Source organism: Schistocerca nitens, chromosome 2 (genome assembly GCF_023898315.1).
Source record: "Schistocerca nitens isolate TAMUIC-IGC-003100 chromosome 2, iqSchNite1.1, whole genome shotgun sequence".
Lineage (NCBI taxonomy): Eukaryota > Metazoa > Arthropoda > Insecta > Orthoptera > Acrididae > Schistocerca > Schistocerca nitens.
In genome coordinates this window covers 935,702,510-935,718,026 of record NC_064615.1, presented here as the reverse complement: position 1 = coordinate 935,718,026, position 15,517 = coordinate 935,702,510, and the positions used below count along the sequence as shown (strand labels likewise).

Here is a 15,517-nt window from a genome sequence, read left to right as displayed (position 1 = left end):
CTGTCGCATAGACCAACACTTGTTCAACACCGTGTCGCATTTTGCATGACAGTCCTATCTCAACTGAGTCTAGGCCAGCTGCAACCGTTGGGTATACTATACCATGCTTACGTGTTTGTAGTGCATTCCATTTTTCTCACAACTCTTCTTTGATCTGGAAGCTGTGTTCGACGATCTTAGCCTGAAAGGTGTTCTGGGATTTAAGGCTTCTTGGCAAGGAGGTTGTACAACATCTCAAGGATTGGGGTGGGGGGGGGGGAGGGAAGAGGGGAGGAGAGGGGTCCTGCAGGTAATTTGGATGCTGTAGCTCCCTTTCGGTGGCATCCATCTGTCTTAGGTCTGGTGCTGGAGTATTACTGACAGTATGGAGCCAGGGAATTGTATGGATTGCAGTGTATTCATGATGATTCTCATGCAGTCTTTCAGGTGGACATCAGTCTCCCTTGTCTAGGCACTCCGCTGCAGCACTGAGGCACAGTATTCAGCCCCTGGATAGACCATTGCCAAAGCTGTTCAGCTTGAATGCATTAGCCCCCCGCCCCCCAATGAGATCGCGGAAAGTTTCCTGGTGATATTGTTAGGAGTCTTGATTTTTTTTGGCTCGTGTTTTCCAGGTGCTTGTTGTAAGTAAGAGCCCGTAATGCCAGGGTGCTGTGGCGTGTCCGTTGTGGTTGGAGCATACCTGTAGGATGCACCAAACCAAACTCTGGTGTCCAAAAGAATAAGGAACGACTCCAAATGATCATGGGAATTAATTGAAAACAGGGATACTGTCACGCAACGGAAAACGTCTTATTTAAATGAATATTAATAGAAATGGCCCAGTTAAGCATGAAACAAGTGGGTACCATACCACTCACATACATATATTAATGGGAGTAAGGATCTTCTGGTTATGAATGGAAACTAATGGACACTATAGTTAATACATTTATTGACTTCTAACTAGAATGTTACCCACCGAGATCTTAAAAAGAACCATTAATAGTTTGACAAGGGAATACAATACTGACCTTGGCACCCGTGGGCAGGGAGAATAAAACACAGTTACATTTGTACTTCGCGAACTCGGGCAGTGACTGTATACCTTGTTAAGTAGACGTAGAGAGTACACAGAAAGATAGGAGCGAACACCATTAAATCGCAGAAAATGCTCAGTGAAAGAAAGAAGACGGATGCATGACTGAGATCGTGTACTCAGCTTCTGAAGAGAGCGAGTTAGATTCGTTCCTAAAGTACTTCGGCGGCCACGACGATGTGCCATCTTACCAATCGGTCAGTGCGTAAGTAAACAGGATGGTGGCAGCAGCGGCTGGAAGATGTGATTTCAGCCCACCCCTTGTCCTTAGTACAGACATCCATTCAGAAGCAGCAGCAACAAGGCTCGTTTTATCCATCATCTCTCCTGGCCTATCCTGAGGAGTTACTCTCTACAAGAATCTGAGCAAAAGTGAATTTTACAAAAGCCGAAAGCAAAATGCTTACTCTCCAATAGTCTGACATGAAGTTTGTTCTCCAGTAGCCGTCAGAAATTCGGCAGTTTTGCTGTCAGAAACGCAACTCGCCACTAACGAGCACGGAGATCCCGAGATCAGACGGATAAAAAACACTCTTTTCTATCTCATTATACTTCAGCCAATCGCTCAGAGGCGGGCAGCTAGAGCCAGTAGTCTACTCGCACTCCCACATGATTCTGAAGTAAACCAATGAAAAACTCTGCACTTAGTCACAGCGCAAAAGCGCGGGCTCTACCAAAAAATACAGAAAGATTCGGCGAGAACGGGGTATTCTGAAAGTTTAAACTGGACGTTACTCCGAGGCATCGTAACGAGCATTCACACGCCTTGAAAGAAGCCAAACCTGCCAAGAGATCTTTTATCTCGTTAAAAGGACTTCTGCCTTTTCGACAGGAATGCGTGTCCCGCAAGCCTCCGGCAGTGCAGGCTGGGAGAAAGCCAAGGCTAGCCGGTGAACGACAGCTTGCCCACATAACATTTAACTTTACATTGCCTAAGTTAACGTTACCCCTTTTATAGGAATTACAGAAGTCTATTTCAAAGTGTAGTGTATGTCTAATGGATACAAGTATCACACTATTATTTCGTATCGTGAAGGGATTCCAGTATGGGGCAAGGTAATCAGGGATCGAACAAGTAATCCTTTGGAAAACATGATCTTCAGTTTTATAGCAACAGAATCGATCAAAAAATGCTTCAAATGGCTCTGAGCACTATGCGACTTAACTTCTGAGGTCATCAGTCGCCTAGAACTTGGAACTAATTAAACCTAACTAACCTAAGGACATCACACACATCCATGCCCGAGGCAGGATTCGAACCTGCGACCGGAGCGGTCGCTCGGCTCCAGACTGTAGCACCCAGAACCGCACGGCCACTCCGGCCGGCAAAAAGAATCGATCGATCGCAAAAGTTCATATTGTGTAACTTTTCTGGGCTTTGCCTTACAATGACAGAAAAAAATCGCCACACCAAAATATAATTAAGGTAGAGTGATGAAATTTCTGGGATACATTTGTATAGGTAACATTTTTAAGTGATTAACATGGCAAGATCACCGGTTAATGTAAGCGCGGGAGAATCCATTGCAAATGTGAAATACTGGTACATAAGCGGTGTAATCACCAGAAGGTTGAATCCAAGCACGCAAACGTGCGTGCATTGTGCTCTACTGGTGATGGCTGATAGTTTGTGGGATGGAGTTCAATACCTGTTGCACTTGGTTACAGGGACGATTAATGTTATTTCTGGATGACGCTGGAGTTGTCGCCCGATTATGTCCGACACACGCCCAATTGGCGACTGATCTGGTGTTCTAACAGGCCAAGGCTACATGTCGACACTCTGTAGAATATGTTGGGTTAAACAGCGCTAGGTGGGTGAGCGTTATCCTGCTGGAAAACACGCACTTGAATGCTGTTCATGAATGGAGGGGACTGATGCTCAGAGCCATTTTGTTCATGAATGGCAGCACAGCTATTCGAATCATCAGGCAAACTGATTTTTCAGATCGTGACAAATTTGCTGTCAGCGTGCGTAGGATAACCACGAGAGTGGTCCTGCTATCATATGAGATCGCACCCCAGACCATAACTCGAGCGCGGAGACAGGTTGGTTGCACGACCTCAACTGGCCTCCTTCTAACCGACAAACGGCCATCACTGCCACTGAAACACGACCATCTTTCATCAGAAAACACAAGAGACCTCCACCCTGCTCTCGCTTGAGGCCACTAAAGTCAGTGGTTTGGAGTCAGTGGAATGCACACTACAGCTTGGAGCTGTCCTTGAAGTAAAAGTTCGTTGTGTCGCTGTGGTGCCAACTGGTGCTCAGACTTCTGCTGCAGGTACAGTAAGATGCGTCAGAGCCACTCGCCGAACGCGACGGCCTTCGCTGTCAGTAGTGCCACGTGGCCGTCCGGAGCCAGGACTTCTTGCGACCTTTCATTCTCGTGACCACTGCTACCAGCAATCATGTACAGTGACTACATTCCTGCACAGTCTTTCTGAAATATCGCAGAAGGAACATCCAGCCGCTCTTAGCCCTATTACACTACCGCATTCAAACTCAGTGAGGTGTTGACAGTATTGTCTTTGCCGCCTTAAAGGGGCTAGGACGTAAAACGGGCTGACTTGGAGCAGGAGAGGCCCCACAGGACATTTTAATTTACACTGTCTATACTTTTACAAATAAATTCATAAAACTTTGTTAGCATGACCAGGAAGGATTCAGGATTCACATTCATAGCAGAGGAAGTTCAAAAACATAACAAAACAAATTTCTTTTTTTACATGTGAAATTTCATCATTTTTTCAATTGGTACTGGCTGCATTTGTTGCTGTAGGTACACTTTTCTACATAAGTAAGAGAGATTCTTCGATAAATTTTGCACAGCATACAAACCATACTTATAGGTGTATGAAACTCTAGAATTTCCCAAATCTGTTAAAAACTGTGGTAAACATTGAGATAATTAACTATAACATTCGAGTTTTCTCTAAACACGAAGTTTAAAACGTAATAGCCCATTCATTTTTCTATAGATTAAATAAATTCTGGAGTTTTATACACCTGTAAGTATGGTTTGTAAGTTGTGCAAAATTCATCGAAGAATCTCTCGTACTTATGAAGAAAAGTGTACCTATAGCAACAAATGCAGCCAACAGTAAGTGAAAAAATCATGAAATTTCACATTTAAAAAATATTATTTTTTCGTGTGTTTGAACTTCCACAGCTATGGGTGTGAATCCTGAATCCTTCCTGGTCATGCTGGCAAAGTTTTATGAATTTAGTTGTAAAAGTATAGACAGTAAAAATTAAAATGTCCTGTGGTGCCTCTCCTTCTCGAAGACGGCCCGTTTGACGTCCTACCCCCCTTAAAGGCATTCTTGACTGGCGTAAACTCACCACATCTAATGTCAAAGATAACTAATGCTCTCGGCCGTTAGAGCGCGTATTTAAAGCAAACCTGGTTTGCATCCACATACTGCTGCTACTAGCGCCATTCTTATGCGATTGACGCGAAATTTTAATAGAATCATCATTCAGATGTAGAAACACGCCTACCACTTTTCGTTCATAGCAGTGGTTCCCAACAGATGGTCCGCGGACCCCCAGGGGTCCGTGAGCTATGCCAGAGGGGTCCGCAAGATGCTATTAGAATAAAAAATGTATTAAATATATTTCGTATGATAACAGATTTTTTTGCTTTGGCCGCACTGTGGTGCAAATGTAAATGAAAATGCGACCCTTGCGTCTTACGAGGTAGCTCAGCTTGTTGCTATATGTGGGAAAAACCACACAATTGCTGAGGAACTTATACTGCCATCAGCAGTAATACTTTGCAAGAGAATATTAGGTGATTCAGCTGCTAAGGTAATAGGAACTGTCCCACTCTCAAATAATACTGTTCAAAGACGAATTACTAATATGGCAGTTAACATCGAAGAAACATTGCTGGTTAGACTTTGCATGAGTGACATGTACGCTCTACGATTGGATGAAAGCACAGACCTATCAAAAAAAGCTATAATGTTGGTTTTAGCACGATTCTTATGGGAGGACCAAGTGTTCGAAGATTTCCTTTTTTCATGCGAACTACTGCATACAACAGCAGACGATATTTTACTGCATTAAATAATTATCTCAATGAGCGCGATGTCACCTGGAAAAAATGTGTAGGCTTGTCGACGGATGGAGCAAAGTCAACGGCTGGCAAAAGAACAGGACTTCTAGCTCGTATCAAAGCAGTAGCCCCTGAGGTGAAATGGACTCACTGTTGTATCCATCGTGAAGCCTTCGTAGCCAAAAGATTGCCTGAACCTTTGCAGAAGATAGTTAACGAGGTAGTTCAAATCATCAACTAAATTAAAACTCGGCATCTGCAATCCAGATTATTTTCTTTGTTGTGTAAAGAGATCGGCAGTGAGCATGAGCAACTTCTTATTCATACGGAAGTAAGATGGCTTTCTCGAGAGAGGATCTTATCAAGATTTTTTGAACTTAGAGACGAGGTTCGTGTCTCCCTTCTTGACACAAAGTACGTGGATTTTCTTACTAACTTCTCTTGGCTTTGCTCAGTTGCGTACTTAGCTCTGATGTGTTTCAACACTTGAATGTGTTAAACTTGAGATTACAAGGAAAAAATGCAGACATCTTCAAAGTTGAGGATAAAATTAGTGCTATGGTCAAAAAGTGTCAGATATGGGCGTCAAGGATAGAAAACGAGTCACTAACTAACTTTTCTACTTTAAAACAATTCTTGGAGTCATCAGAGGAGAGTTTGCCTGACCAAATCAAGATCAATGTAGCCGAGCATCTACGGAGCCTAGCCACCATTTTTAGAGAGAATTTCCCTGAGCCTGACCCTGACGACAGATGGATTCGGAATCCCTTCAGCTGTGAAGAAATAGAGAAAATCTAAGGCCTCACTGTAGAAGAGCAAGATCAAATTGTGGATCTGTCCAGCTGTGGTACGATGATAAACATTTTCATCGGTGATAAAATTACAGACTTCTGGGCATCTGCGCGCAAGGACTACGAGAAACTTGGAGATAAGGCAATGAAAAAGATCCTTCCATTTGCAACCACATATCGGTGTGAGCAAGCATTTTCTTCCATGTGTTTCATAAAAAACAAATACAGGAATCGACTCGACATGCCGTCGGATTTCAGAGTGAAAGTTTCAAGTTTGGAACGTAATATTTCAGAAATAATAGGCTCAAAGGTCAGATTGAAATCATCTTGTTAAGAACTGAAAATCAAAAGTAACTATATACTGATAGAGTTCTCTGTTAGAACTGTATTTTTTTCAAATAAATAATACCTTGTATGAAATTAGTGTTGCCGACCGGAGTAGCCCAGCGGTTCTAGGCGCTACAGTCTGGAACCATGTGACCGCTACGGTCGCAGGTTCGAATCCTGCCTCGGGCATGGATGTGTGTGATGTCCTTAGGTTAGTTAGGTTTAAGTAGTTCTAAGTTATAGGGGACTGACTACCTGAGAATTTAAGTCCCATAGTGATCAGAGCCATTTGAACCATTTTTGAAATTAGTGTTTTCTTATTTTTCACACATGTCTACTCAATGCAATCTCAATTGTAGTACACCTGAAAGACCAATACTCTCAGTATTAATTTTTTCCCGTCATTTTCAGTTCATACTCAATACTTATTTTTTTAAGGAGTTTGTTATACTAAACACACAGATTTGAAGACAAAGGTTTTGAGCAATAATCAAAAATTTAACAATAACGATGATGGCTAAATTGAAAAAGTTTTAAGCTGAATATTTTTTCAATAATGAATATGTCAGTGATTTTTCTAAGTGCCAAAAATAGAAAACGTATAAAAAGACTCTAAATCTGGCGTTTTTAGGTACCTGATACTGTGATATGACAAGGTACCAATCATGCTCGATGAGGGGTTCCTCGAGAAAATTTGGGCAACCCCTGGTTTATAGCGTACAACTACTTCTCGGCGTGGGTTTTTTTCCGTCAGTGTACCGGGTGATCAAAAAGTCAGTATAAATTTGAAAAGTTAATAAACCACGGAATAATGTAGATAGAGAGGTAAAAATTGACACACATTCTTGGAATGACATGGGGTTTTATTACAACCAGAAACAAACAAAGTTCACAAAATGTCCGACAGATGGCGTTGGACAGCAAAACGTCAGTGACTGCGCATGACAATCGTGTATAAAAGGAGCTGTAATGAGAGAGAGAATCAGATGCGCGAGTAGTCGCAGCATGTTGACGTTAGATGAAAAGGCGCTTTTAGTGAAGCTGTATTAGCAGAATGGGGAATGTGCTAGTTCAGCGTTACGATCCTATCGCTATAGGAAGGGGATTCGAACGGGTAAAGGTCCGTTGACAGATGCAGCTGTGGCGAGAACGATTTCGAAGTTCGAAGCCACGGGTTGTTTAGACGATAGACCCCTTAGTGGCCGACCGAGCACAAGGCGTAATGCTGCTGAGACAGTTCATGAAGAAATGGAGACTGTAGCGGGTTCGTCTATGCACGGGGACGTCAGCGCTCGTGCAGTCGCAAGTCGCGCCGGCATTCCATACACTACTCTTTGGTTGGCACTGAGGCGTACCCTCCGATGCTATCCGTATCCATCGGCATCACGAACTGTTACCTGGCGACTTAGTGAAGCGGAGGGCATTTGCAGTGTGGGCGTTTCAAAAGATGGCGGAAGATGACGAATGGTTGAGTAACGTGTTGTGGACCGACGAAGCTTATTTCACGGTCCGAGGGTCTGTCAACGTACACAACTGCAGAATTTGGCCTACCGAAAATCCTAGAACTGTCGTGGAAACTCCATTGCACGGCGAGAAAGTCACGGTATGGGTTGGATTTACCACATCTACGGTTATCGGACCCTTTTTTCTTCGAGAAAATGCGTGATTCTGGTTTTGTAACTGCTACCGTGACGGATGAGAGGCACGCCGATATGTTACAGAATTGCATCATCCCCAGCCTGGCTGATAAACACCTGCTGGAACGTACGATGTTTATGCAGGATGGTGCTGCACGTCGTTTGGTGACGATCGTGTGCTCAGTCGCCACTTTCGTCATGCTTGGCCTCCCAGGTCCCCAGACCTCAGTCCGTGCGATTATTGGCTTTGGGGTTACCTGAACTCGCAAGTGTATCGTGATCGACCGACATCTCTAGGGATGCTGAAAGACAACATCCGACACCAATGCCTCACCATAACTCTGGACAGTGCTGTTCACAACATTATTCCTCGACTACAGCTATTGTTGAGGAATGATGGTGGACATATTGAGCATTTCCTGTAAAGAACATCATATTTGCTTTGTCTTACTTTGTTATGGTAATTATTGCTATTCTGATCAGATGAAGCGCCATCTGTAGGGCATTTTCTGAACGTTTGTATTTTTTTGGTTCTAATAAAACCCCATGTCATTCTGAGCGTGTGTGTCAATTTGTACCTCTCTATCTACATTATTGCGTGATTTATGCAGTTTTCAAATTTATACTGACTTTTTGATCGCCCGGTATTTCCATGAGCTGTAAAGACTCGCCGAGTTAGAGCAGGCGCGAGTGATCTGCGTGTGTGTGGCAGGCGGCGAGCACGGGCTGGGCCTGCCGGCGGCGCTGCACCTGCCGGGCTACGAGGCGGAGACCGGCCGGCAGCGGTTCCCGTTCCGCACGCTGACCATGCTGGCGGCGGCCGCCACGCTGCTGGTGGTGAGCGCCGCCGCGGCGCGCCTCCGCCGCCCGTCTGCCGGCCGCGCAGACGCCGCCGCCCTCAAACCGCCGCCGCCGGCGACGGCGACCGCCGACAAGCTGGGCCTCGACAACCCGGCCGCCGGCGACGTGCTCGCCAGCGAGAAGACCAGCCGCCTCTGAGTGTCTTCTCGCCGGGCTGCCGCCGGGCCGCTGCCTGGCGTAAGCCGGACAATCCTGAGCCACTGCCTGGGAAAAGCAAATGGTGCCCTGTGAATATTTAGAGGCGGGTCTCTTTGCTGAGGACGCACTCAATCTGGTACAGCACCTACGACAGCAACTTATTAGAAATCCTTCCCATAAAAAAGTGAACACCGTCCCCTCCGTATTGGTCTCATTTGTACCGAGATTACTGTCTGTTTATCGTTCGTAGTCGGATCTCAGCGTCTCCGAAGACTCAATGTCCGTCTTGTTCGCTCTCCTACATCTACATACATACTCCGCAATCCTCCATACGGTGCGTGGCGGAGGGTACCTCGTACCACAACTAGCATCTTCTCTCCCTGTTCCACTCCCAACCAGAACGAGGGAAAATAACTGCCTATATGCCTCTGTACGAGCCCTAATCTCTCTTATCTTTGTGGTCTTTCCGCGAAATGTAAGTTGGCGGCAGTAAAATTGTACTGCAGTCAGCCTCAAATGCTGGTTCTCTGAATTTCCTCAGTAGCGATTCACGAAAAGAACGCCTCCTTTCCTCTATAGACTCCCACCGGAGTTCCTGAAGCATTTCCGTAACACTCGCGTCATGATCGTAACAAATCTAGCAGCCCACGTCTGAACTGCTTCTATATCCTCCCTCAATCCGACCTGATAGGGATCCCAAACGCTCGAGCAGTGCTCAAGAATAGGTCTAAGCGGTCTCCTTTACAGATGAACCACATCTTCCCAAAATTCTACCAATGAACCGAAGACGACTATCCGCCTTCCCCACAACTGCCATTACATGCTTGTCCCACTTCATATCGCTCTGCAATGTGATGCCCAAATATTTAATCGACGTAACTGTGTCAAGCATACACTACTAATGGGGTATTCAAACATTACAGGATACTTTTTCCTATTCATCTATATTTAGAGTTAGCTGCCATTCTTTACACCAATCACAAATCCTGTCCAAGTCATCTTGTATCCTCCTAATGTCACTCAGCGACGACACCTTCCCGTACACCAAAGCATCATCAGCAAACAGCCGCACATTGCTATCCACCCTATCCAAAAGATCATTTGTGTAGATAGAAGACAACAGCGGACCTACCACACTTCCCTGGGGCACTCCAGATGATACCCTCACCTCCGATGTACACTCACCATCGAGGAAAACGTACTTGGTTCTATTACTTAAGAAGTCTTATACTGACTGTTAACCGCCGCTGCATTCGCATAGCAGTGAAATGTAATGAAATTAGTCCATTTAACTTCGGGCATGCAGCTGCGCAAATAAAATTTCTTCCACTGATATTTCGACCGTTTACCTCCGGCCATCCTCAGAGTAAATTAAATTACAATTAAATCAATAACATTAGCTGCTGACGGGCGTTGATATACATCAACGGGGATCTCCTCCTTACATGTCAGATGCTCTAGCCAGCTTTTTTTTTTCCCTAAGGAAGGTAGGAGAAACAGAAACCTTTATTATTCACAAAATAAACATAGTACGTCCTTACACATTATAACTGTCCTGGAAGAAACCTCGCTGCCGTCCTACCGTGCAGCGTGAAATAAGAACACAGTCAGAGTAGGGCCACCTCCGGCACCTTAAAGAAAAGTATTTACAGAATGAAAACAAAATTTGAAGTACATCCCATTGCTAATTATGCAAGCGTTAGCTTTTCCTAGGTCGCATACTCGCATAGTTGTTCTTAGCTGATCGCTTTACTTGGTCGGTTTCACAACAACAGCACCGCCGCTCATCTTTGCGCACCCGGCACACCCCAAGTATGTGGCGGGTCCGCAAAAACCGTTACTAGGAAATTGGCATACCAATCCTTGTACTTTTGTAGCCGTAACAGTTTTGTGTGTCCATCTTGCAAGTATTGCCAGTAATCCAGTACGTTCAGACGTGTGTCTCTATAGATGTAATGGACCGTCATACCTGTGATCCACGCCACTGCGCTCGTCTAATGACGCGGAAAATAAGTTTCCTCTGGAAAAAATACTATGTGAGAAGAGACTGCTGTATAAATAGTGTGCCGCATGAACGCTGTTATCTTCCTTGCGAGAGTTCAGACCGCCAATGCCTCGCCGCAGACCAGCCGATGGTCGTCTGTATCCAGCACGCCGCATTGCTGACACTTGGGCGAATCCGCCAAATGTATTGCGTACTTTTTATCATTCGTAGGGTATTTTCGGTTCACTACAATGTACCATGTTGATCTGGCTGTTGTAGGGAGGTGAGGGTCGTGTACCGTGCGCCACACCACGTGCCAATTAACGGCTGGATGTTTCCGTTCCACCCTATTCCGGGCGATCTGTCGAAGAAGCAGATGGTACACGTCCTTCGATGTCAACTGTCGGGTCGTCGATAAACGCTCTCGAACGTAACTGTGTTCCACGATGAACGAGTGCACATACGTTAACGGGGGCGGTATATGCCCGACACTCACTCTGAGCCACCGAGGGCACAGAAGATAGTGTGACTGCAGGGATTTATCGCCGGCACGCTCCCCGTGAGACCCACATTCTCAACTTCTAGTCCACACACTGCATTCTTAGTACCCCTGCCATTATACCCATTACTCGCGGCAGACAATTCACCGAGTCCCGTAAGAGTTCAGGCAGTTCGTGTGCATCCGCACTGCAGAAGGTCATCACGCGGTTAGCCTTAACGATATGAAGATGTCATCTGTTCTTTCGGACATGTCCAAATGGACAGATGCCACCTTCATATCCTCAGAGTAAGTCGCAAGACACTCTTGCAACTTACTCTGAGCATGGCCGGACAATACGCGGCCGAAATATCAGTGGAAGACATTTTATTTGCGCGGCTGCATGCCCGAAATTTAGTGGGCTATTCATGACGTCACGAAAAGTTGAAGATGCACGCAATGAAATTACATTGGCCAGGAGACCCCGTTCGGGATGTTCAGTCGCTGCTGCAAGGCTTTTTATTTGGCGCCAGTTCGGCGACTTGTGAGTCGATGATGATAAACTGATAATAAGGACAACACACAAACCCACTCTCGAGCGGAGGAAATCCGACCCGGTCGCGAATCGAACCCAAGAGCTCGTGATCAAGGGTCAGCAATGCTATCTAAAAGACTACGAGCTGTTGATGTTTATGGTGGTGGTAACGGTACTAAAATAAAATATGGACTTTCTAAAATTATTAAACAGCTTTGAATTGACGAAGAATGAAAATAAATAATTTGTTGTTCAAAGTAGGGCGAATTTTATTCCATTTGAACGTGCAATGACGTTAGCTTCCCTCACCCTTCTGCCTGTTTCCCGCACCTGCGCTTGCGCATCATAATCAATTGTGCGTGTGAACTGACGAGATACTGTGTATCTAGTTTCTTAAATGTGATTCTGATTATGGCTATGGCCGAAACGCGTTGAGATGTATTTTCATTAAAACGGTAAAGATATATTAGCGATAAAGGCGGACAATTACATTGACTAGTGATAATGATCGTGGACTCACAGAATTTTTTTATGTCATTTATAGGCATTCGAAAAGGTGGCAAAATTCTGCAAATTTTACTGACCTGGGGTCTTCACTATATGTAGCTTGTCCCAGCATAGTGATAGGCGAGGTGTCGGCTCTTGTTCAGGGACTGTTGGCTGAAATGGATCGTTACTGTATGTGACTCGGATGTCAGGCTGAAGCAGATTATTAACAGAAGTAATCGACATTACAGAAGGTATTCCAGCTGTTCTATTCACAACTAACAAAAAAGGTGTCGTGTGGATAACAGCCCTGTGCGAGTCTCTCAATTTGACGTTTCTTCGGTGAGTGCGCGTACGAATGTCGCCGATTTTTTATTCAAGTAGCTTCTTGTTTAGCCTACTATGAGTTGTCCTCGTTTTCGAAAAGTCTATTTGGGTGGCTCGTCAATATTAGAAAAAAAATCACAATTCAAACCACAAAGAGCTGCTGGTGAAATAAACCGTCATTAACTTCCAGTTTCTATCAATCCACCATAAAGTGCGAAGATGATGTAACCGTACGCTGACAGGAAGCAGAAGGAAAAAAATGCCCACGAAAGGCAAGGTTCCTCTTTCGAGTCCCTGTCAACTACAGAGTTTTAATCGGCCTGTAAATTTCAAATCATCAGAGACAACTATGATGAGAGAAAGATATACTATGGTAAAAACCACGTCTTTGTCCTTAGTCCCATGTAGAAAGTGTCGTGTGCTGCACATGTTCTTCTCTAGCGTGACCTGTATCTATGAAGTTGTGCATTTCGTATTGTGCCTTCACGGGGTACCATTTGCTTTTCCTATGCCGGCTACCCGGATACCTGTGATATCCCTGTACTGATTATGTACAATGCGTAATTGATGCGTTCACACGAAAGGTACTACCGCGTCAAACATTTACAGTACGCACCTGTTTCATGATATCTCGCGATTGTGGTACTTTTTTGTCTATAAGCGCACTCATCACTCTGAATGTACAGAAGATTAAGATACAGAGGCCGGACAGTATTACAAAAGACTGTGTATGTGTTACGATATTTTGTATTTTAACCAAATGTTGATTTTTACATAACTTTTACATAATATTTGCATTCCATTTTTGTAATGAGAAGTAGAACGCCACACCACGAATCTGGCCTTTAGCTTTTGAAACAGAAATTGCTATATGAAAGCAAAAAACTTTATTATGATTTTAAAATTTTGTACACAGATCTATTCGTGCAGTGTGCAGGCATGTTGCATTACGTAGATTCCAGTTCTGGAAGAATTCGTTCGTGACGCACCGCAGGCGGGAAGCACGTATGTAGATAGTTCCATCAATTGAGCTGATACCATTAAGACCCAAGTTCCCCATTGATTGGCACACAAAAATAATGAAATGGCTAGCGTGGCTGCCAGGGCACTTCATTTAACCATACAAAACATGTACAAATATGATACGAGTGAGAGATCACCTGAAAAACTGTCACAGCATTTGTTTAAGTTTTTCCTGGATTAGCTTCTTCAGTGCTCTACGTTGCGTTATGTAAAGACTGGCAAATTTTATTCAGTTGCTCTTCAGTTTATGGCAATCTCTATGATACTACTTCTCACACCGAACATCAGCTGAAATGGGGAGCACAGTGCATTAGGCGTGTTCTGCAATGTGCTTATAAAGAATTAATCTCAATCATTAACGGACGCACCGCTTCTATTGAAGTCAGTACATACAACACGTATTTAGGGTTGGAAAACCCCAAGTTATTCTCTTGCGACTTCTAAATGCCTGTAAATCATCAAATGTGTGCGTCTATACAAATTATTGTCATTCGATTCATGTACAAAGGTAAACTAAGAAAAGATACCAGATGTCAGCATACGGGTCATTTTTCTGACCACCAGCAAGCATATTTTTGATTATATAAAAGTTTGGGAAAGTGTATGAATTATAAAGTGAAGTAGTTTGTATAAACTGACAGAACATGGAATGCATCCAACTAAAAGCCGTCCATTCTAAAGTCTCAGTGTGGTACCTGATCAGAGAGGATTTGAAATGTGTTTTGTTTATTGTTAATGATAAATGGTTTTGAACACGTTCAGACTTGTTTTTCTTTAATGTGCATTATAATTTCGTGATTTCCCTTTCACTCGCTTCCCATCCTCGCCCGTTTCGATTTTCCTTCAGTGGTATTCAGTTTACACCTCACAACCACGCATGCTCTTTTTGTATCCACAGCAGTAGACATGTCAGTGATCTTCCAGTGATGCACATATTACCTAGGCAACCGTCTACGAAAACCTCAAATAATTAGATTGCACAGTTTCTCGCTATGAAATATCCAGAATGTCTAGAAGTATTATAAACATCATGGTGTTATCTGGCAGACAAGAGAAGGTGAACAATAGTATCAGTGATGAAAAGAAAAAGAATCGTATGGTTTTGTTGGCACGGAGACCAAGAAAATCTGATCCATCCACCAGCTCGAAAGGGTTTTACTTTCTCCGCACACAACAGCTCCTTTCTTTCACGACGTTCTGTCTTAATTTTATTTTTTGGGTATGGGTGACTGTAATGAGTGTTATGCTGTGTCGTTTTTGTGTTGTTTTGGTGATGAGAGAAGGGTGATGGCGCCGGGTGTAATTCTTTCGTTTAAAATAAAAGATTAAGGGTTAATTATTTAAGTATTAGCAAGAAGAGAAAGTGGAATCATCTTAATGAGAAGAGTGAAACAGAAAATCGACTTAGTCAGTGATCGCTGATTCTTTGTTAACAGGGTAATGCGTGACCGTGATTCAATATTTTAAAGCCTACGTGGGTTTTATAATGCGATTATTCTTTGTAAGACATCGGACTTCGTGTAGTAAGTTTAGAATAATTTCAGGTTCTATTACTGACTATGCAATACGCTTCTAAGACTGCAGTAATGGCAACCGCTCAATGGCACCAACGTATTAGCCCCATCCAGCTTAAACTGTTGCTCACCGTCACAGAAACTGAAAACATACTTAAAATTCAATGTTACGATAAGGAAATGTGATAATATTAAATAAAAACATAATTCCTCAAAGATTTTATTGTAAACGTAAAAAACACAAAAACTAGAATGTCACCATCTTATAATAGCC

The 15,517-nt window shown here is 43.8% G+C and overlaps 1 protein-coding gene across 1 annotated transcript in view; it reads left to right on the top strand.

Moving 5' to 3' along the window:
• Window positions 1–15,517, top strand: part of LOC126235458 (high-affinity choline transporter 1-like) — a 402,761-nt gene that overhangs the window by 368,366 nt on the left and 18,878 nt on the right. Inside the window, exon 12 of the mRNA XM_049944181.1 lies at window positions 8,610–8,762. Coding sequence (XP_049800138.1) covers window positions 8,610–8,762 — 153 coding nt within the window. The remainder of the gene's footprint in view (window positions 1–8,609; window positions 8,763–15,517) is intronic.